The 24,187-nt window shown below is 42.6% G+C and overlaps 1 protein-coding gene across 1 annotated transcript in view; it reads left to right on the top strand.

Moving 5' to 3' along the window:
- hemk1 (HemK methyltransferase family member 1) overlaps positions 1-24,187 on the top strand; it is a 110,138-nt gene that overhangs the window by 32,828 nt on the left and 53,123 nt on the right. Inside the window, exon 4 of the mRNA XM_052019100.1 lies at positions 23,716-23,862. Coding sequence (XP_051875060.1) covers positions 23,716-23,862 — 147 coding nt within the window. The remainder of the gene's footprint in view (positions 1-23,715; positions 23,863-24,187) is intronic.

The raw sequence follows: 24,187 nt of genomic DNA, 5'->3' as shown, positions 1-24,187 counted from the left end.
TGACGAGAATTGTCTTATTGCAGTATAGATTTTAGTAGTAGTGCCTTTATCACTATTATTTCTATATCTAAGAAAAAGCAATCAGAAGATGCAATCCAAGTTTGTTTGTTTGAGTCTATGTTGCAGTGAACTTTATAATACAGTCAGATTCAAGGTGAAAGCAACCTATGACATATAAACTTAAGTTAGAATTTACAAATGACGTAGTTCTGTTGGCGGACTTAAGCCACAGGAGTATGTTGTATGTGTCCATGTAGCTAAAAGAGTAACCCACTGTTACAGTAAGGGGATATGTGATGATTGAAAACTTCTGTCACGTGAATAGAAACTGAAAATACAAGTAAAATTCAAAGTTTCACCACACCAAGATCCTCTTTATTCAAAATATTGTGGCTGGAAATCTCTGTCAAATTGATGGATTGTTCTTAATGATTTTTACCACCATGAATTCTTACAACATAATCACTGGTTATTTGGTTTTCTGGGGACTTGAAGGTAAAAGTTTTTCCATGTACCTGCCGGAGGTAATGGGATTTGTGTTGAAGAAGATTTGCAGGAGCATGCACTGTGCGTGTGGTATAAGAAGTAAGTATTAGTAGTGGAAGGTTAACTGCTAACCAAGCAAAGTGCCGTGCCTTCCCTGAGTGTTCGAGTTACACCCACCCTGACATCTATCACTTTTCTGACTTGTGACTAGGAGATAGTGCGGAGACTTTGGGGAGTTAAAAGTTAGACTGTTTGCTGCAAATTATCTCGCCTCTGATGCTCACTTAACCACAGAATTTATATAGTGTGTCCAGTTGAAGTTCTGGTCAATGGCTACCAACAAGACATTGGTAAGATAAGATATCTTTAGTAGTCACATGTACATCGAAACACACAGTGAAATGCATCTTTTGCGTAGAGTATTTTGGGGGCAGCCCACAAGTGTCGCTGCGCTTCCGGCACCAACATAGCATGCCCACAACTTCCTAACCCATACGTCTTTGGAATGTGGGAGGAAACCGGAGCACCCGGAGGAAACCCACACAGACACACAGGGAAAACGTACAAACTCCTTACAGACAGTGGCTGGAATTGAACCCGGGTCACTGGCGCTGTAATAGCGTTATGCTAACCGCTACACTACCGTGCCTGTTTCCTGTTAATGTCATTGAATGTCTTGGGAAGGTAGTTAAACATATTTAAAAGTGGTAATTGTTGAGCAGTTGAATGTCGCTTATGCTGTTTGTAAAGTATCGGTCATAGTCTGGATATTATCCAGTATCTGTAATGAGGGCATGGATTTCCTTATTTTCCGAGGAACTACATGTGGAGCTGAATACTGTGCATTCATCAACAAATGTGCCCATGTTCCTCTGAAGGAAGGGCATTGATGATCCAACAGAAGATGGTTGAGTTCAGGCTGTTGGCCTGATGCAATCCACAATCAATGTTCTAGGACTATAATGATTGGCTTCCAACCAGAAATATTATTCTTTGCTAGGTGTGACTTCAGCCACTTGAAAGTTTCATTTCCATCCTCCTTGTCAACAAATACTTACACGGTAAATTAAAGATTAAAGTGCTGACAAAATGTTGCAGACCCAAAACATTGACTGTTTCTCCTTCCATAGATGCTGCCTGACCAGCTGAGTTTTTCTGTACTAAGTGAATAGTCCTGTCACAGGAACAATGGTCTGAATGACCTCGGTATATGCTGTGAGTTTCTAACAGAGGTGAACGGGCCTTCTGTGGTATGAGGTTCAGTGTGGGTATTAACAGCACTTATTATAATTTATAGCTACCAAAAAGGAAAAATATTAAGAACAGAAATGACAATTTGATAGGGGGGAAGATAAGTAGCAACTGCAAGAGTTAATGCAAACCATGCAGCAGAAGATTTGGATAGTTGCCAGGACCGAAGCAAGTGTTCAAGTGCAGGGTGCAGGTTGGGTTTGTGGTGCACAGGCTTCCACTGTGTACTGTGAGCTCTCTTAAATTCCAGGAACTCGTGCTCTCACCAGTTCTACTAGGAAGAGCACGCAAGCTTAATTTCTCAGGGGGGACTTTGTTATCATTGTGCATTACGAGGAACTCTTGTTCATGTTAAATGCAGCAATTTTACTTATCATTTTTGTGATCAGTGAGTAAAAAATACATGAGACTATTTTTTTTCTGCAATGGTTGCTTTAGGCTAATTAGAACATCAAATGAAAACCAGAGACATTAATCCTAGAAAACAAACACTGTCTTCATTGGAGCAACAAACAATCTGCTGGAGGATTTCAGTGGGTCAAGCAGCATCTGTGCGGGGAAAGGAACGGTGAACGTTCCAGTCGAAACCCTGCCTCAGGACTTCCTTTCCCCCCACAGATGCTGCTCGACCCGCTGAGTTCCTCCAGCAGATTGTTTGTTGCTACAGATCCTCGTGTCTCCATTTTACTACTCCACTGCGAAAAGTCCCTTCGGGGTATGCCGACTTTGAAGAAGTTTTCCTCCTCTCTCAATTCCTTTCCCACCACAGCTGCTGCTCAGCCTGCTGAGTTCCTCCAGCAGAGTGTTTTTCGCTCCAGTCTCTTGTATCTCTACTATTTTCATTGGCTTGCTGGGATTTTATACAACAAAGTTAACTGAGGTATTCAAATTTATCAGAACTTTTATAGACTTGGCCAACATAATCAAGGACCCTTCCTATCCAGTCATACTCTCTTCTACCCCCTCCCATCACGCAGAAGATATAAAAGCTTGAGAACACGTACCACCAGGCTCAAGGACAGCTTCTATCCCACTATTATCTTGAATTCTTGACTCTTGAACAGACCTCTTGTACAATAGAGATGAACTGTTGATCTCCCAATCTATCTTGTTGTGGCCTTTGCACTTTATTTGTCCACCTGCACTGTACTTTCTCCATAACTGCAACACTATTTTGTTTCTTGTTTTTCCTTTTGTACTACCTCGATGTACTTACATATGGAATGATCTGGCTGGATGGCACACAAACAAAAGCTTTTCACTTTATCTCGATACATGTGACAATAATAAACCAATTACCAATTATAAGAGATCCCACGTTATCCCAAAATGTTTCGTAGCCATTGAGCACTTGTTTTTAAGTGTAATTTAAATGTTGAGTTCGCAGTAGCTAGTTTGTCCACAGCATGGTCTTGTAAATGCAATATGATAATGGCCAATTAATTTTTTGGGTTTTTTTTGGGTAATTGGCACCAATGGGAACTCCCCTGCTCTTTGAGGAGTTGTACATTCTGTGCATCCACCTGAGAAGGCAGCTGGGGCCTCAGTTTCACTCAACATGTACAATTGGATATGTATAAGTGGGAAAGCCAGGAACGTAAGCTACAATTGCATTGAAATAGTAAAATCTGGAGGTAACAAATAGCATGGATGAGGATTTCAGTAAGTCACCACGCTATAGGAAGGATGTGGAGCAACGTTTCGGATCGAGACCCTTCATCTGGAAACATCAACTGTCTATTTCCCTGCACAGATGCGGCTTGACCTGCTGAGTTCCTCCAGCTTATTGTTTGTTGCTCCAGATTCCAGCATCTGCAGTCTCTTGTGTATCCATAGGAAGGGTGTGATTTTGCTGGAGACAGTGCAGAGGAGTTTCACCAGAATATTGCCAGGATTGGAGGGCTTTAGTAATGAGTAGAAATTGGATAGGTTGGACTAGTTTTCCCTGGAGCAAAGGAAGTTGAAGGATGACCTGATAGATATGTACAAAATTATGAGAGGCATAGATAGGGTAGATAGTTGGAATCTTTGTCCCATAATAAGGATTTCAAAAACAAGAGGGCATAGGTGTAATGTGAGGAGGAAAGAGTTTGAAAGGGGATTTGAGGGGAAAGTTTTTTACACAGAGAGTGGCTGATATCTGGAACACTGCCAGAGGAGGTGGTGGAATCATAGACAATCACTACGTCCAAGGGGCACTTAGAAAGCTACTTAAATAGGCAAGGCATCAAAGGATATGTTCCTAATATGGACAACTGGATGGGCAAAATGGTCAGCATGAATGTGATGGGCTGAAGGGCCTGTTTCTGTGCTGTATGACTCAGTGACTCTATGAGCTGAGGCAGAGATGGAACTGGGTGATGTTATGGCTGTGAAGGTATGTGATTTTGGTGATCTGAAGCTCATCTCCGGGTCAAATAAGACACAGTGATGTTGTCATGGTTTCAGATGTTTGCCTGGGAATGGGATTGTTGCTGATGGAGATAGTGATTGAGAAAGAAGAAAATCCTTGCAATTATTCAGAACATAAAACAGTAAAGCACAGGAACAGGCCCTTCGGCCCACGATGTCTGTGCCAACCATGGTGCCAATTTAAACTAATCCCATCTCCATTCCCTGCCTGATCATGTGCCTGTCTAAATGCCTCTTAAACGTTGCTATCGTATGTGCTTCCACCACCTACCCTGGTAGCAAGTTCCAGGCACCCACCATTCTCTGTGAAAAACAAAAACTTGCCTCGTAAATCTTCTTTAAACTTTCCCCACCTTACCTTAAACCTACGCCCGATGGTATTTGACATTTCCACTCTAAGAAAAAGACTCTATTTACCATATCTATGCCTCTTGTAATTTTATCTAGTTCCATCAGGTCACCCCTCAGCCTACGACACTCCAGAGAAAACAATCCCATTTTGTCCAACCTCTCCTTATAGCTAATAGTCTTCAATCCAGGCATCTTCTGCACCATCTCCAAAGCCCCCACATCCTTCCTGTAATGTAGGACCAGAACCGCACACAGTACTCCAAATGTGGCCTAACCAAAGTTTTATACAGCTACAACATGACTCTAGGAGAATTCTTATCCTTAATACTATTAGTTGACCTTCTCCACAGCCAGGATGAGGTTAAATGTGAACTAGAAGAACAGTGTCTCATATTTTGCCTGGGTAGTCTACAATCTAATAGTGTGAACATTGAACATTCCAACCTCAGATAACCCACGCTCCCTGTGCTTCTTTCTCTTCTGGTTGCCTCCACACCCCCTCCCCCATCACCCTGTTTCATTCCCCTCTTCAACCTAGTTCCACCTGCCTAGTAGATTTGGAACCAGTGTATAATCGTTGAAGTCACAAGAGGCAAAAGTGAACCAATTTTGTGCCTGGGGGCAAGTCCAAAAACTCAAATGGGAAAACAGAAATCTGTGGTGCTGACTGAGGAAGGAAGGTTGGATAGGACAGGGAGAATCCTCTCCATGCAGTGGGATATTTTACTGTAACCTGGGCAGCCAACAGGACTGAAGTGCAGCACTTCCAACAATCCGTCAGTCTCACAGGGCTGCGTCGAAGTGTCCGCCTGGAGCGCATACCAAACTCTATGCTCCAGACTTAAACCCGTTGACTTTTGTTTCAGAGATGAGAAAGCTAGCAACTGAGCTGAGCTGACGAGTTAATACTGGTGGGAGAGTCATTTCACTTGGTGGTTTCAGTTACCATCAAGTAAGTATACTTATTTTCAGTAGAGGTGAATATGGTCCTGGGTTGTTTGCATGACATGTATAATAGTCTATACATTACACCACAATTCTAAAAATTGGTCCATTTAAGATCATGGAACCTAATTTCAGACACAGTGCACAATATGCAAATACCGTTAAGTCCTGCACATAGTTCAACACCTCTGAGGATGAATTTCTCCTCCAATCTTAAATATCTCAACAAACATTAACTAATGAACAGTACAGCACAGCACAGAACAGGCCCTTCGGCCCACTTCTTGACTCCTATACTCAATACCTGAATTAACAAATGCAAGCATTCCATAAGCCTTCTTAACCACCCTATCTACCTGTGTAGCCACTTTCAATGAGTCATGGAATTGCACCCCAAGGTCTCTCTGCTCTTCAACACTGTTAAGGGTCTTGCCCTTAAGTGTGTACTGCCTCTTGACATTAGTCCTACCAAGGCGCAACACCTCACATTTATCTGGGTTAAACTCCATCTGCCATTTCTCTGCCCACATCTGCAACTGATCTATATCATGCTGTATCCGTCGCCAGTCTTCTACACTATTCACTACTCCACCAATCTTGGTGTCATCTGCAAACTTACTAACCCATCCATCAACATATTCATCCAGGTCATTTATGTACATCACAAACAGCAGAGGTCCAAGTACAGATCCCTGCGGAACACCACTACTCACAGGCCTCCAGCCTGAATAAGTTCCTTCAACCACCACCCTCTGAATCCTACAGGTTTCTATGGGCAAGCCAGTTCTGGATCCACACAGCCAATTCTCCACTGACCCCATGCATCCGAACTTTCTTGATTAGCCGATTATGTGGGACCTTGTCAAATGCCTTACTGAAGTCCATATAGATGACACCCACAGCTCTACCTTCATGAATCTCTCTCGTCACCTTGTCAAAAATGTGTAGTGGTAATGTGTAAATCAAGCAAAGCCTCATGATTATGTACTGTATAAAGTGCAAGGTTATTATATTAAAGTAAAATACTGACCCTGTACGTTAAACTAACTTTAGGAATATCTATAATTCATATTCACCGTAGGCTACTTCTCCGCATTACTGCCCTCAATGCTGTAACAGTATTTTGCACTGGATATCTTTATTTTGTCTTGGTATTGGTATTGGTTTATTATTGTTACATGTACCGAGATGCTGTGAAAAGCTTTTGTTTTGCCTGCCATCTAGACAGATCGGTCCATACATTAGTACCATACATCAAGATAGTACAAAGGAAAACAATGCAGAATATAGTGTTACAGTTCCAGAGAAAGTGCAGTGCAGGTGGCCTCTTCTCCTTGGCTACAGTAGCAGTTTTTGAAGCTTCTGGGCATGTTCAAATCTCACTTTGGCAACTGGGGAATTATCATTAAATAAATTGAAATAAAGGAAAGCTAATGACAGTGCAAATGTTCCATTTATTTTGTTTGTAAAAACTTGTAAAATCCACCTGGCTCAGTGCAATAAAACTTTGATAATCCCAGCACGATCGGGAATTTGGGGTGCCGGATGAGCTGATTTTCCAGACGACTGGATGTTATTCGCCATTGATACCCCAAGATATTTATTTACCTTTTTCAGATGTTATACAGTACTATAGTGAGTCTCCCAGTGAACCAGGTAAGTTGAAGTGGAGCTCAGGAAGCAGGACCCTAGCCAGTTTAAAGAGAGTGCAGGATACAGCTGGTCAGAAGGTGTGCAGGAATTTGAATCCTGGCAGGTCAGAGTGAAGCACGGCAAACATTACCTGGTGAGCCAGATGCCGACACATCGGGAATTCAGAATAGTCAGATAGTGGATTATTGGAGTTTTACTGTAATGTCCATCAAAGAAGGAAATCTGCCATCTTCACCCTGTCTGGCCCACATGTGGACTCCAGACTTATCAATGTGATTCAGATACATAATTCCCTGAAAGTGGCATCACAGGTAGACAGGGTTGTAAAAAAGGCTTTTGGCATCCTGGCATCCATAAATCAAAGTATTGAGTACAGGAGTTAGGATGTTATGGTGTGGTTGTATAAGGCATTGGTGAGGCCAAATTTGGAGTATTGTATGCAGTTCTGGTCACCTAACTATAGGAAGGATATCAGTAAGATTGAAAGAGTGCAGAGGAGATTTACTAGAATGTTACTGGGTCTTCAGGAGTTGAGTTACAGGGAAAGATTGAACAGGTTAGGACTTTATTTCTTGGGGCGTAGAAGAATGAGCAGAGATTTGATAGAGGTTTACAAAATTATGAGGGGTATAAACAGCGTTAATATGAGTAGGCTCTTTCCACCTAGGTTAGGAGAGATAAGTACAAGAGGACATGGCTTTAGAGTGAAAGGGGAAAGGTTTAGGGAGAACATTAGGGGGAATTTCTTCACTCAAAGAGTGGTGGGAGTATGGAACGGGCTGCCATCTGATGCAGTAAATGCGGGCTCACTCTTAAGTTTTAAGAATAAATTGGATAGATACATGGATGGGGGAGGTCTGGAGGGTTATGGACTGGGTGCAGGTAAATGGGACTAGCGGAATAACGTTTCGGCACAGACTAGAAGGGCCGAATGGCCTGTTCTCTGTGCTGTAGTATTCTATGGTTCTATGGTTCTATGACTGAGGTTTACTGCCCTCTGAAGTGGTCTGGCCAGCCATTGAGTTTAAGGAATAATTAGGAAGGACAATGAAATCTAACTTCGACAGCAATGTCCATAATATATAAACAAATGTTTAAGAAGACATCTAAATCAGAAAGAAGTCTATTGTGTGCACTTGAAATTTAACGAAATGTTCCATGGCATTTTATAAGATTATCATCAAATGAAATCTGATGCAAAACCACTGCACTATGAGCAAAGGCTTGGTCAAAGAATTTTAACGAGTATCTTAAAGGAGAATTCTTAAGGGTAAATTTGGTGCAAATGCATGTTTTCTACCTCGAAGGACAAACTGTAAGGAGGATTTGGGCATACATGGGTTGTTTTCTCTGGAGCATTGGTGCTTGAGGGCAGACCTGATAGAAGTTTATAAAATTATGAGAGGCATAGATAGGGTAGACAGCCAGAATCTTTTTCCTAGGGTAGAAATATTGAATACTAGAGGGCACAGCTTTAATGTGAGAGGGGGAAGGTTTAAAGGGGATGCGCAGGGCAGGTTTATTACACAGAGAGTGGTGAGTGTGCATGGAACACACTGCAAGGGGTGGTGGTGGAAGCAGATAGGATAGTGGTGTTGAAGAGGCTTTTAGGTAGGCACATGAATATGCAGGGAATGGAGGGATGTGGATCATGTGAAGCCAGAAGGGATTAGTTTAATTTGGCGTCAAGTTTGGCATGGTCATTGTGGGCCGAAGGGCCTGTTCCTGCACTGTACTGTTCTATGTTCTGTCATTAATTTGGCACAAAATAATGGCGGGCTTATGAAATTTTAGTCTATTTACACTCTGGTCTTTTTGATAAAATGTTGTGCTGCATCCACTTGAACCTGACATGTGCTTTCCAATACGATGATAGATTTTGTCCAACTAAAATTGGGGCGTGAACAAGCACGGCAGTTTGAGCTAGAGGTGGGTACTGATAATCTTACACTGGAGTTGGGTGCAGTGGAAGCAATTTTAATTCAAGATGCTTGATTGAAGATGGTTTTATAATACAGAAGCATGGTTTGCCCAGCTCTGGCTCAGATCCTTTGAGTAATTGAGTTGACCTTCACCCAATGTAGTAAAAAGTGAATCTAGAGATCTATCATTGCCTTGAAGCTGCCAAGCTAAAAGTGTAAATCCGGTCTCTGGGTTTTTTTTTACTGATAGTCAATTGAGTTTCAGAGTTACGCAGCCTAACATCAGTGCAACCGACACCAGTGCTCTAGGGACAGAGATCAATCTCCTTAGGTGGAAATGACTTAATATTGTATGGAATAAACACAAGAGTACAGAGAAACTTTCAAAAGAAAATGAGATGAAATAATGGAAGTGAAAGGATTCACATGACTCTGGGGAAAGTTCAAGGGAGTGAGAGTTATAAGGCAGCTATTCAAAAATTAAACAATCCTTCATTAATCTATGATTCTAAACCATAGTCATGTGCTTTGTAATGTGCATGGAAGGAGAAACTGGTAAGTTGATGAAGGATAAAGAAATTGAAGGATTTGCACGCTATAATTGAGTGAGCGGGAAGATGTTTAGTTGGAACATGAACACCAGCACTGCTTTGAATGGCTCGTTCCCAAGTGTAAGGTGACAACAAATAGGGTGGAGGAAGGAAAACCGGGAAATGTTGTCTATTTGGATTTCCAGAAGGAATTCAATAAGGTGCTGCGTAAAAGGTTACCACACAAGAGTGCACAGGCTTGTAATATATTGGCATAGATGGGGGTGTGGCTAGTTAGCAGAAACAGAGTCGGGATAAATGGGACGTTTTCAGGTTCGCAGTCAGTAACCAGCAGGGGTTTCGTGGATCAGTGCTGGCCCTCAACTACTTCCAATCCACATTAATGACATGGATGAAGATTCTGATTGTACTTTACCCACAGTTACTGATAATGCAAAGGTAGGTAGGTTAGCAAATTGTGAGGAGAACACAAAATGCTTGTCAAGGAGCGTAGATAGGTTAAGTGAGTGGGCAAGAAGTTAACAGAGAATGATATGGGAAAATATGTGGTTGAACACTTTGGAAGGAAGAGTGGAAAAAAGCAAATTGGTATTTAAGTAGGGACCACAAAATGTTGCTGTCCAAAAGGATCTCAGGTCTCTATTCATGAAACACAAGGGATTGGGATGCAGGTATAGCAAATAATTAGGAAGGCTAATTGAGTCCTGATGCAGGATTTCGACTCAAAATGTCGACAATTCCTCCCCCATCCCCCCACAGATGCTGCTCAACCCGCTGAGTTCCTCCAGCAGATTGTGTGTTGCTCCAGATTCCAGAGTCTGCAGTCTCCTGTGTCTCAGTGGAATATTGTGCTTTATTGTAAGGAACTTCAAGTGTAAAAGTAAGGAAGCAAAGAAACAGGCCATCTAAGGCAATAGGTCTGGTGATTGTGCTCCAACTTTACGGGAAGTTGGTAAGGCTGCACCCGGAGTACTGTGCATGGTTTCGCTCTCCATATTTAAGGGAGGATGGGCTTGTATTGGAAGCAGCGCAAAGGTGATTCATTTGGTTGATTCTTGGGATGAAAAGGTTGATATCTAAAGAGAGGCAGAGCATGCCTGGTCTGTACTTATTGGAGTTCAGAGTATGAGAGATGATCTTATTGAAACATAGAAGATTCTGTGGGCTCGACAGGGTTGCTGCTGAGATGTTTCCCTTAGCAAAAGCATCTAGAACTACGGGTCATAGTTTCAGAATAAGAGGTAGACCACTGAAGACAGAAATGAGGAGAAATTTTTCCTTAACATAGAACATAGAACAGTACAGAACAGGAACAGGCCCTTCAGCCCACAATGCTGTGCTGAACTAATTAAGCTAATGACACCTAATCCCTTCTGCCTGAATATTGCAATTGGAATGGGTTTATTAATGTCACTTGTACGGAGGTACAGTGAAAAACTTGTTTTACATACCATTCATACAGATCAATTCATTACACAGTGCATTGAGGTAGCACAAGGTAAAACAATACAGAATGCAAAGTAAAGTGTCACAGCTTTAGAGAAAGTGCAGTGCAGGCAGACAATAAGGTGCACATTCATATCAAGGTAGATTGTGAGGTCAAGAGTCCACCTTATCGTACTAGGGAACCATTAAATAGTCTTATAACAGTGGAATAGAAACTGTCCTTGAGCCTGATGGTACGTGCTTTTAGGTTTTTGTATCTTCTGCCTGATGGGAGAGGGGAGAAGAGAAAATGTCTGGGGTTAGTGGGGTCTTTGATTATGTTGGCTGCTTTACTGAGGCAGCAAGAAGTGTAGACAGGGTCCATGGAGGGGAGGCTGGTTTCCGTGATGTGCTGAGCTGTGTCCACAACTCTCTGCAGTTTCTTGCAGTCACAGGCAGAGCAGTTGCTGTACCAAGCCATGATGCATCCAGGTAGGATGCTTTCTATGGTGCATCGATAAAAGTTAGCGAGTGTGAAGGGGGACATGCCAAATTTCTTTAGCCTCCTGTGGAAGTAGAGGTGCTGGTGAGCTTTCTTTGCTGTGGTGTCTACGTGGTTGGACCAGGACAGGCTATTGATGATGTTCGCTCCAAGGAATATGAAGCTCTCAACCCTCTCGACCTCAACACCATTGATGTAGACAGGTGCACGTACACCACCCACTTTCCTGAAGTCAATGACCAGCTCTTTTGTTTTGCTGACATTGAAGGAAAGGTGGTTGTCATGACGCCATGTTACTCAGCTCTCTCTCTCCTTCCTGTACTCCAACTCATCATTATTCCAATTCCAAAGATGTGAATTATAAGGGATCAAAGGGTATTGGGAGAGAGCAGGAAAGTGTTGTTAAAGTAGGATCAACCATGATCATATCGAATGGTGGAGTAGTCTTGATTGATCTGCTTCTGCTCTTGTTTCTTATATTGTTATGTTCTTACTAATGTAAATTTATTATTTAAACAAGCTTTCTGGATTTCCTTTGTTAATCAGATTTGTGGGCCCTGGGATTTCTTTGATGGACCTTGTTTACCTAACTGGTCCACCAGGTCTTGCCCATCCAGTGGTGACACCATGGCCAGACACATGTTCCTCTCCCACCCTCTGCAGATACAAATTTCATACTTTCAACTGTATCACTGTTCGTGTTTCTGTGTGTGTGGGTGTGTGAGTGCACTTTTTTGGCTGCTCCTCTCTTCTGAGTGTGAGATTTTACAAACCTGCAGACAGTGGATGATATGTAGATATGGAGTTGCTTTCTTTTGTGGTTGACCTTAACCTTAATTCTTATTAAATATAGTGGCCCAAATGTTTCTTTAGAACTGGCACAATCTGATCTTGCTTGGTTGGTCTCTCTCTTTTGTTTGGAACAAATGTCTTTGCTTTTTTTTTGTTAATTGCGTACTGACAAACTGCTGATGATAGTGTTTTGGAGGTAATGCTCAACCAAAGTGGCAACAAATTGCAAAGTGGAAGTCCACTATAACCTCCTCAGGATACTTTGATTTGTAGAATCTCTCTCGTTTTCCAGGGAGATCTCCCATCTGAAGACATTTCCCCAGAATGAGTGTAATTTAGCTCCTGCTCTGACGATGACCAGATTAACTAACTGCAGCAACTTTGTAACACCACATACAACTCCTGTCCACAAATCGGATTTCTAAGGTCCGAGATGGTGATTATCAAATGTATTCAAAGGCATCCTTAGTTGCTGTCAGGTAAAGCTTCATGGACCTTTTGGAGAAACTTGTGGGTATCATATCATATTATTTTATGACTCAGAAGGAGGCCATTTGGCCCATTGAGTTTACACCAGCTCTCAGAGCAGTGCCATCAAACTGCTATGTAGGCAGGCATGGTAGTGTAGCGGTTAGCGTAACGCTTTTACAGCGCCAGTGACCCGCGTTCAATTCCAGCCGCGTTTGTACGTTCTCCCTGTGTCTGCATGGGTTTCCTCCGGATGCTCCGGTTTCGTCCCACGTTCCAAAGACATACGGGTTAGGAAGTTGTGGGCATGCTATGTTGGCACCGGAAGCGTGGCGACACTTGCGGGCTGTCCCCAGAACATTCTACGCAAAAAGGTGCATTTCACTGTGTGTTTCAATGTACATGTGACTAATAAAGATACCTTATCTTATCCCTGTCACCAGTTCTCTCACACATGCCCATTAACACCCCCCCCCCATGATTTTCCCACCAGACACCTACACTCGGGGTAATTTGACAGTTGCCAATTAACCTAACAACCTGCATGTCTTTGAGGAACGCGGAGCACCTGAGGGAAACCCACACGGTCTCAGGGAGGACTTGCAAACTCCACACAGACAGCACCAGAGGTCAGAATGGAACCGAGTTTGCTGGACCTGCAAGACGTTGCACTGCCTCCAGAGCCACTGTGCCAAATTCCTTTACTCTTTTAGTAAGTTGTGGACTGTAAAGAGCCTTTTATTTTTAACTTCCTTACAAGGCCATTATCAGTCAAAGAGGAGGAGGAAAGAATAAACAGATGACTGATGTACAAGGCCTTGACCACCCTTTCAACAGAGCAAGGCACGGTTCGAATTCTCTGAAGAGAAATGCAAAGGGTGGCTTTGTTTTCTTGAGGATGCAGTGACAAATGAGTCAGCCAACAGCTGCATCCACATTGCCTGTTGCTGTCAGAGTCACCACAGTGCCTGAACTTCTTCCTGTGCCTCCTACATTGCTGCATCGATCATTCAGAAGTTGATGCCTGTGTTAAATGGGGAGTCAGAACTTGGATGCTGGAGGCAGCGCATTTGTCATTCAGCAACTTGTTAAGGCAGTGGTTCATTTAGTCCAGGGGAACTCCCCTCTTCCAAAGCCCTGCATATCATCCCGCCCACGTCAGTGTGAGGTTCATATCACTTGGTCGATAATGACTTGCAGCCCGTCATGCAGCTGATCTGTCCCAGTTTCAGTGATACTCAGACAAGTAAAAATAGGTAGCAGTTCACAAATTTAGCAATTATCGTCATAGATTCACACAGCCATCAAGTGCTTAACTGTACTAATCCTACTTCCCAGCACTCAGCCCATAGTTCTATGCCATGGTGTTTCAAGTACTCATGTAACCACTTCATAAATATTATGAAGGAATCAGAATCAAGTTTATTATCACTGATATATGTCATGAAATCTTTTGCTTTGTGGCAGCAGTACAGTGCAAAGACATAAAGACATAAAAATTACTATAAGTTAAAAAAATAAATCATGCAAAAGAGGAATAACGAGGTAGTGTTCATGGGTTCATGGACCGTTCAGAAATCTGGTGGTGGAGGGGAAGAAGATGTTCCTGAAACATCGAGTGTGGGTCTTCAGGCTCCAGTAATCGGCATCCATTACCCCCTCAGGCAGAGTGTTCCAGATTTCAACCACCATCTTAGTAAAAAAACGTCTTCATCAAATCCCGTCTAGCTCTCCTACCCCTTACCCTAAATCTATGCCTTCTGGTTACAGATAGCCATGTCAAGGGGAAAAATTTCTCACTATCTTCCATATTGGGCCTCTCAAAATTTTGTATACCTCTGTCACCTTCTCTACTCCAAGGAAAACAAACGCTGTCTCCTCTTGGCTAAAATTCTCCATCCTAGTCAACGTTCCAGTAAATCTCCTCTGCACACTCACCCCAATACAATTATATCCTTCCTATAATGTCAATCATATCCTTCCTAGAGTGTGGCAGCCAGAACTGCACATAGCACTCCAGCTTATTTAGGTCATAACCTCCCTGCTCCTCTATTCTAGGACCCAACTAACAAATGCAAGTATCACATGTTCCCTCTTTTCCACATCATCTACCTGTGCTGTTACCTTTAGGGATCCTTGGACATGTACACCAAGATCCCTCTCTTCCTCATTAATTCCTATGGTCCTACCATTCATTTTGTAGTCCTAGCCTTATATCAAAATGCATCGCTTTACATTATTCAGGAATTAAATTTCATTTTTCCAATTCATCAATAACATTCTGTAGCTAAAGACTGCTAGCCACAACCTCACCAGTTCTTGTGTCATTCGCAAACTTACTACCCATACTTCCTACAATCATATCCAAATTGTTAGTGTATAAAACAAACAGGAAGGTTGCAGCACTAATTCCTAGGGTACAGGTTTCCAATTGCAAAAACAATCCCAATTATCAATCTTTGCCTTCTATTACCATGCCAATTTTGGATCCACTTTGCCAAATTGCTCTACATTTCACAGGTTTTTCCCATTTGGACTAGTCTCCCATGTGGGACCTTGATGAACACCTTGCTGAAGTCCATATCAGCCACATCATATATACAGAGAGATCTTGGGTTGCAACTCCACAGCTCCCTGAAAGTGGTGTACAAGTAAATAGGGTGGTAAAGAAGGTGTACGGCATACCTTCTTCAATCAGGGTTTTGTGTATAAAGTCAGACAGTCATGTGGCAGCTGTAAAGAGCTTTGGTTAAGCCTCATTTGGAGTACTGTGTGCAGTTCTCTTCACCACATTACAGGAAGGATGTGGAGGCTTTGGAGAGGGTACAGAAGAGGTTCACCAGGATGTTGCGTGTATCATCTATAAGGGGAGGTTGGACAAACTTGGATTGTTTTTTTCTGGAGTATCGGAGTTTGAGGGGCGACCTGATAGAAGTATCTTAAATTATGGGAGGCATAGATAGGGTAGACAGTCAGGGTCTTTTTCCCAGGGTGGAAATGTCAAATACTACAGGGGCGCAGCTTTAAGGTGAGAGGGGGAAAGTTTAAAGGAGATTTGCGAGGCAAGTTTTTCTAACACAGAGAGTGGTGGGTGCCTGGAATGTGCTACCAGGGGGAGGTGGTGGAAGCAGGTATGAAAGCAACATTTCAGAGGCATTTGCACATTTGAACAGGCAAGAGATGGAGGGATATAGACCATCTGCAGGCAGATGGGATTAGTTTAAATTGGAATCATGGTCAGCAGAGATATTGTGCACTGAAGGGTCTGTTCCTGTTCTATGTTCTATTAGGTGCACTTACTACCTTCATTGACACACCTATGTCTTAAAAAATTCAGTCAAATCAGTCATACAGGATGTCCCCTTAACAAAACCATGCTGATTATTCTTGATAAATTCCTAACTCTTCAAAGGCAAATTGTTCTTGTCAGTTTTATCCCATGGTTTCCCTATCACTGATGTTAGACGCATAGACCCCTGGCTTTCCCCTGCTGTCTTTCTTGAACAAAGGTACCACATTTGCTGTCCTCCGGCATCTGACACCTCTTCTGTGACCAAAGGATATTTGAAAATTTCTGTCAGAGCCCCAGTAATCTCCTCTCTTGCCTTCCATAGTAGCATAGGATCCATCTCATTAGGTCTTCGGGATTTATCCACCTTTAAACCTGGTAAGATGTAATTGGTTTATTATTGTCACATGTACTGAGGTACAGTGAAAAACTTTGTTTTGCATGCCATCCATGCAGATCATTTCAAACCATAAGTATATCGAGGTTGTACAGAGGGAAAAGCAATAACAGAATGCAGTGTTACAGGGAAAGTGCAGTGCAGGTAGACAGTAAGGTGCAAGAGCCACGACAAAGTAGATTATGTGATCAAGAGTTTGTCGTTATCATATAGGAGGTCTGTTCAAGAGTCTTATAACAGTGGGATAGAAGCTGTCCTTGAGCCTGGTGGTGCGTGTTTTCAGGCTTTTGTATCTTCTGCCCAAAGAGAGACGAGAAGAGAGAATGAACAGGGTGGGAGGGGTCATTGATTATGTTGGCTGCTTTCCTGAGGCAGCGGGAAGTGTAGGCAGAGTCCACAGAGGAGAGGCTGGTTTTCATGATGGATTGAGCTGTGTCCACAACTCTCTGCCATTTATTAAGTATTAGACACCTAATACCTTTTAATGGTAGTTTGATCTAGAATTCTACCATCCCCCTTCTTAAATTTTCCAACTACAGTGACCTTATGCACAGTGAATACAGGTAAGAATTATTCATTTAAGACCTCAGCCTACATCTTCCGGCTCCTCACACATTGTCACTTTAGTCCCCTGTGGGCCCTACTCTTTCCCTGGTTTTACTCTTATCCCTCAAGATACTCATAAAAAGTTTTAGGGCTTTTCCTTTTCAAGGTTTCACATGACAGAAATCATGTTTCACATTGAGTCAAGAGAGCTGGCAGGCAACTCGTATTTGCTCTGTAGCAACTGTACAGTCACTACTGATGAATGTTTCCCTCTTTGGGAAACCATCTTGACTTTAACTAGCACCTTATAATGCTGGGGCTGAAATTCAGAGTTGGCTCTGAGTGGAATTTTAGCCTGCAGCATAGACACTGATTTATGCTCAATCAATAAGCAACAGATTTGAAATTTAAACTCTTAGAAATGTAGAAAAGTGCCTCAAGCAAGCAACAGTGAAAATTAAAACTAGTGCCAAGTTATTGAGGAGTGTTGAGACGGGGAACTGAAATCTTCATCAAACTCAGGAGTTTAAAGAGTATTTTTTCTTTCATTCTTGAGATTATGGAATTCATCGACAAGGCCGGCATTTGTTATCCATCCTTTGTGAAGCTGGTTTTGGTGTTCCACCTACCTGAACCAGTGAAGTACATGTGGTGAAGGAGCCTCTACCCTGTGTTGGATAGGGAGATGAAATCAGACCTGGACTTGTCAGGCCTCGCCTCATCTTGCATTTGGTCATTGTAACAGGTACATGGCGTATGTCCACCGTGATGTGCCTCAGAGACGCAGGGCCTGTGGGATCACTCAATCACCTTGTCTTGAAGCCAAATTACTTTAGTTACCTTAATTGGGGGGCCTGGTATCACTGCCAAGCAATCACAAAGAAATAATTGCCATTTTATTTTGAAGTCAGCTCTACCTCCCCTTGTAGAATAGCAGGGCTGGACAATAAGGGGACAACATCAGTGACATTTCTGTCTACTGCATTTCCAGTAGCAAAATGGAGCTTGGAGATTTTAGCCTCCTTCTTTTTGTGTTGGTTTAATTATTAGTCAGTTTCCTTTTAGCATGCTAATCCAGCTGTAACCAAACTGTGGTCCACCACCACAGAGAATTGCACGCACCAGATTTGTTTTAACTTCCTTTCTAGTTTCATTAGAGGTGGAATCCAAAATCATCCAACATATTAAGCACCTGGTTTATAAATAGCATCATTAATATTTTTTAAAAATTGTGATCATAATGATTGGTTGTCTTATGTTTTATACTTGCATTCCAAACCAGATTTCCATGGATAGGCGCCGGGTGGAAATACAAATCTCTCCTGAGGCAGCCAAACAGCTCATCAGAGTACCTCATGTATTTAATCTACTTTTTAAAAACTACTTAAACCTTTGAAGTGCCTCATTGGCTCTTGGGTTTGATGTGTCACAATCATTGGCCAAGATGTATTTCATTTTGGTTAATGTCCTTGAGCTATCCTATTCCGGGATTATAACCTTGGCTCCAAAAGTGCAGCAGAGTGGGAGAATGCCAAATAAATTCAGGGCTAATATTCTTTCTTCTCAGAAAAATTCAAAGAGGAGGAAACATAGCTCTGGAGCAAGAAAACATCAGAATTATTCTTGCTGCTCCTGACATTACTGTCTTTGTTTAAACAGTAGTTCAATGTTTGAATTAAACTGATCAAAGCAAATTGCCATATTGATAGAGTTGTACAGCACAGAAACAGGCCCTTTGGCCCACTATGTCTATGCCAACCATCATGCCTATCAATACCAATCCCACTTGCCTGCATTAATTCCACATCCTTATGTCCTTTGCTCATTCAAGAACCTGTCCAGATGCCCCTTACGTTTTGTTCCTGCTTCCATCACCTCCTCTGGCAGCTCATTCCAGATACCAACTACTCTTTATGTGATGATGTTGAAAGGAAGTTAATTAGTGTGCATTGACATGGTATCATCACATATTCATAACACCCTATGGTGCTTTAGAGCCAAAGGATTACTTCTGAAGTATGGTCATTGTTGTAAGGCAGGAACTGGAATAAGCAGTTTGTGCACACCAAACACTCAGGCTGATTTCAGAATCAGGTTTATTATCACTGTCTTATGTGACGTGAAATTTGTTGTTTTGTGGCAGCAGTACAGTGCAGAGACCTAAAAAACTACAAATTACAAAATAGATAAATAGTGCAAAAAAAAGGAACAATGAGGTCATGTTCATGGGTTCATGGACCATTCAGAAATCTGATGACGGAAGGGAAGAAGCTGTTTCTGAATCGCTGAGTGTGGGCCTTCAGGCTCCCGTACCTCTTCCCCGATGGTAGTAACAAGAAGAGGGCATGTCCCGGGTGGTGAGGATCCTTAGTGATGGATGCCGCCTTCTTGAGGCACCACCTCTTGAAGATGCCCTCGATGGTGGGGAGGGTTGTGCCCGTGATGGAGCTGGCTGAGTCTACAACTCTCTGCAGCCTCTTGCGATCCTGTGCATTGGAGCCTCCATACCAGGCTGTGATGCAACCATTTCCACAGCAGAATCCTGGACATCTCCAACAAGGCTATAATTATTGAGGGGATTTAACCTTGATGTTCTGGCCAATAGTTATCCTTCAATCAAGATCACAACATGTTATTTGACCAATGCTGTTTGTGAGAGCTTACTGTGTAGAATTTTACTCTAGTGGATATAAAATGTTCTATGATACCCACAAGAGGACATGAAAGGTACAACTTCAAACAACATCATACAAACAAATTGTCTGGTCAGTTACTGCTGTTTGTGGGACCTTGCTATGGGCAAATTCACTGCTGTGTTTTCCAATTTTACAAAAGTTCAAAAAAAATTTAATTCTCCATAAAACCCTTCAGGATATCTGATGTTCTGCCAGGTGCTATTTAAGTTCTTTCTTTCCTATTAAATTAGAACAGAGAACAGTACAGCACAGGAACAGGCCCTTAGGCCCACGATGTCTGCACGGAACACAATGCCGAATTAAACTAAATTTCTTCTGCCTGTACGCGATCCATACCCCGAATTTGTATACTGAATTTCTTTAACCTCCTGAGGAAGTAGAGGCGCTGGTGAGCTTTCTTGGCCGTGGCGTCTACGTGATTTAGTCACCTCAGGAAGGTGGGGGTGGCAAAAGTTCCTCAAAGACTTCACTTATTTTTTTTCATTCTCTCGTGCAATCTGGACATCTCCAACAAGGCTATAATTATTACCCCTCTCACCTTAAATGCATGTCCTCTTGTGTTTGACATTTAAGCACCAGAATGATCTCCATCCTCTAGAGGGAAGAATTAACAACCAGGCTTATTTTTTCTTGATTACTCTCCAGCTTCCTGTATTATAATTCCCTGCATGAGTTAGTTGAATAAGGTACTGGAGAACTGCCAGAAGCTTAATATCATCAGGGATAGGCATCTTTTGGAAGAGAGAGAGAGCAAGGTGGAGTAGAGCAACACTAAAAAGTTGTGCATGCGGGTTCTTTTACACAGTTCCTTATGTGAATGGTTTATAAGTGACAGGTAGACCCAAGTACCACCAAGAAGAATACAATTAAGTGGGCAAACGTGGCCAGCCTTTGTACTGTTGGTAGCTCCACATTTTTTCAAAGCAGAATAAGGTTAAAATAATTGTGATGACAATATTCATACAGATGGCAGTTGAGAAGTGTGTGGTAGTCTTTTCGGGGACTTCGGTATTGGTATTGGTTGATTATTGTCACTTGTGCCAAGGTACAGTGAAAAACTTGTCTTGCATACCAATCGTACAGATCAATTCATTACACAGTGCAGTTACATTGAGTTAGTACAGAGTGCATTGTGATAGTACAGAGTGCATTGAGGTAGTGCAGGTAAAAACAATAACAGTACAGAGTAAAGTGTCACAGCTACAGAGGAAGTGCAGTGCAATAAGGTGCAACATCACAAGGTAGATTGTGAGGTCAAGAGTCCATCTCATCATATAAGGGAACCGTTCAATAGTCTTATCATAGAGGGATAGAAGCTGTCCTTGACCCTGGTGGTACATGCCCTCAGGCTTCTACCTAATGGGAGGGGAGGGAAAAGAGAATGACATGGGTGGGTGGGGTCTTTGATTATGCTGGCTGCTTCACCAAGGCAGCAAGAGGTAAAAACAGAGTCCATGAGGGGGAGGCTGGTTTCCGTGATGTGCTGGGCTGTGCCCACAACTCTCTGCAGTTCCTTGCACTCCTGGGCAGAGCAGTTGCCCTACCAAGCCGTGATGTATCCAGATAGGATGCTTTCTCTGGTGCATCGATAAAAGTTGGTGAGTGTCAAAGGGGACATGCCAAATTTCTCTTGCTTCCTATCTGTGACTATAAGTTGGCATTATGACATGGTGCACAATGCACAGAATTCTGCATTGATGTAAGATCTGACAAGGGGAAGGAGTGAGATGTAGTGAGTGAGAAATCAATGGACCAGAAGTTGCTGCCTGTGCTTGCCAAGTCGAGTTTATTATCATGTGCACAAGTACAGTGAGGTACAGTACAAAGAAAAAATTGCTTGCAGCAGCATCACAGGCATGTAGGTACAGACAACACACAGAATTTAAATTATGCATAAATTATACATAAAATTATACCATACAGTGGAAAAGAAGACTATGCAAAAACAAGACTGTGCAAAAAAACGAGACACGTCGAAGACAAATCAAATGGGGAAAAAAATTAAACTTTGGCAGATGTCCTGATGTTGACATCCCCATGGCATTAATCACAAATGGTAATGTGGCCAGGAAAGAACTTTGACAATCGGGGAAAGTCGTGCCCCTAGGCCGAGCCAGCTGTCAAAGCTATCGAGGTCTTGGAATGTCTCTGTTTGTCCCTGGCTCTCTGAAACATTCAAAACCAATTAAATCATCAATTGAACAATGGGGCCATGCATTTCTTTTGCCAGAGAAGAGCGTTCTGCATCTGTTAGTTTAGAGAATGAGGATTGCAATATTAACCATGGAAGGAATTGTAAATGAGCCCAACCCTGTGCTCCCTCAGTTTTTCAGGTCTTTCCATTTGTTTCCATATTGCCTTATGACATGGAAGGAGGCCACTTATCCCTTCGAGTCTATGCCAGCTCACAGAGCAATCCCATTCCCTCATTAATTATCCCTGTAACTAACTTTCCCCATGTGTGCCTGAAACGAGCTGCCAGGAGAGGTGGTGGAAGCAAGTGCTATCGTGGCGTTTAAGAGACATTTAGATGGGCACATGAATATGCAGGGAGTGGAGGGATATGGATCATGTGCAGGCAGATGGGATTAGTTTAATTTGCCACCACATTCAGCACGGACATGGTGGGCCGAAGGGCCTGTTGTGCTGTACCGTTCTATGTTCTATTCCCACGAACACCATCATCCAACAAGCTGTAAGAGTAATTTACAATGACCAGTGAACTTGCTAACCCACACTTAGAACACAGAACAATACATCACAGGAACAGGCCCTTCGGCCCACAGTGCCTGTGTCAACCATGATGCCAATCGAAGCAACTAATCCCATCTGCCCGCACATGCTCTATATTCCTCCATTCTCTAGCACATATAACATAGAACAGTACAGCACAGGATAAGATAAGATATCTTTACTAGTCACATGTACATCAAAACGCACAGTGAAATACATCTTTTGCATAGAGTGATCTGGGGGCAGCCCACAAGTGTCGCCACTCTTCCAGCGCCAACGTAGCATGCCCACAACTTCCTAACCTGTACGTCTCTGGAATGTGGGAGGAAGCCGGAGCACCCGGAGGAAACCCACGCAGACATGGGGAGAACGTACAAGCTCCTTACAGCGACGGGAATTGAACCCAGGTCACTGGCGCTGTAATGGCATTACGTTAACCGCTACACTACATGATACATATCCCTCCATTACCTGCATATCCATGTGCCTGTCTAAATGCTTCTTAGCGCCACCATTGTATCTGCTTCCACCACTTCCCTTGGCAATGCATTCCAGGCACCTACCACTCTCTGTGTAAAAATACTTCTCATAAATCTCCTTTAAACTTTCCCCTCTCCCCTTATAGCTATGCCGTCTAGTACTGGACATTTGGGATGCAGCAGAAAACCAGAGCACCCGGAGGAAATCCTTGCAGTTACATGGAGAATGAGCAAATTCCACACACAGAGCATCAGAGATCAGGACTAAACCTGGGAGCTGTGAGGCAGCAGCTCGACTAGCTGTGCTACTATAGCACCCTCACATATCCTTTCAATTTACATAAAATAGATGCAGAGGCAGAGTAGGATCCTGTTTGTTTTTACCCAGCACCTGGGCCAGCCTGGAGTTCATCTAAAGCACCTCTGCAACCCCATGACTTCACTGTCCTACCTTAGCCGATTATATCTGAGGTTCTACATGGCTGGGTTTGTGAGCACCACACTAATGCCACAGAGAGAGTATTCTTAGTGTGAAGGTATCATCATTTGGATCACACTCATGCTGTCTGAAGGACAATAACTACTTATAAACAACTTACAGTGAAAGGTCTAGGAACAAAATCTTGATGAGGCATTGTCTGTTACAGAGCTCAGAACAAACTCATTCACTGGACAATGACTTGGGCCAAGAGGGGATGGAACGTGTAATCTTCATGAAACCTATAATCGAGTTGGTGCTGTGAGTCTGTCTGTGTGGCAGTCGGTACAAAACATGCTCTAGTTCTTTCATGCTGATCTTCTGCTTTATTTTAATTAGGGGTTAGTCGATCTGATGCTGTCAGAACTTGCCACAGAGGAAAAGTTTCATTGGCAAAGCTTCAATCGTCTTTCCGACCCTCTGTTCCTGGAAATTGGGTGTGGATCTGGAGCTATAATTCTGAGCTTACTACATTTCTTCAAACAAGTGGGTCTTGCCAATATCTTTGTTAAAGCCCTCTTTATTGATATATTTGAATTGGAATGTTGCCATCTTAATGTGAAATTATTCCATGTAATTGTGGTATTCTCATTTTTACCTGAATTGTTTGAGGGAAAACTACACAAAGGAACACTCACCTAATTCTTCTGAAATTTCTTAGTAAAATTATATTCTCATGACTCAGCTTATTCCTCCTAGTGAAGGCTTTGCAGCATGATACTCTTAAGTGTAGTTGAATAAGTATAGTATAGTTGAAAGTTATCAAATCTGGGATGATTGCTACATCTCTCATTTATCAATACCTTGTGGC

The sequence above is a fragment of the Pristis pectinata genome, chromosome 6 (assembly GCF_009764475.1).
Source record: "Pristis pectinata isolate sPriPec2 chromosome 6, sPriPec2.1.pri, whole genome shotgun sequence".
Classification (NCBI taxonomy): Eukaryota; Metazoa; Chordata; class Chondrichthyes; order Rhinopristiformes; family Pristidae; genus Pristis; species Pristis pectinata.
This window is presented reverse-complemented; position numbering and strand designations above follow the sequence as displayed.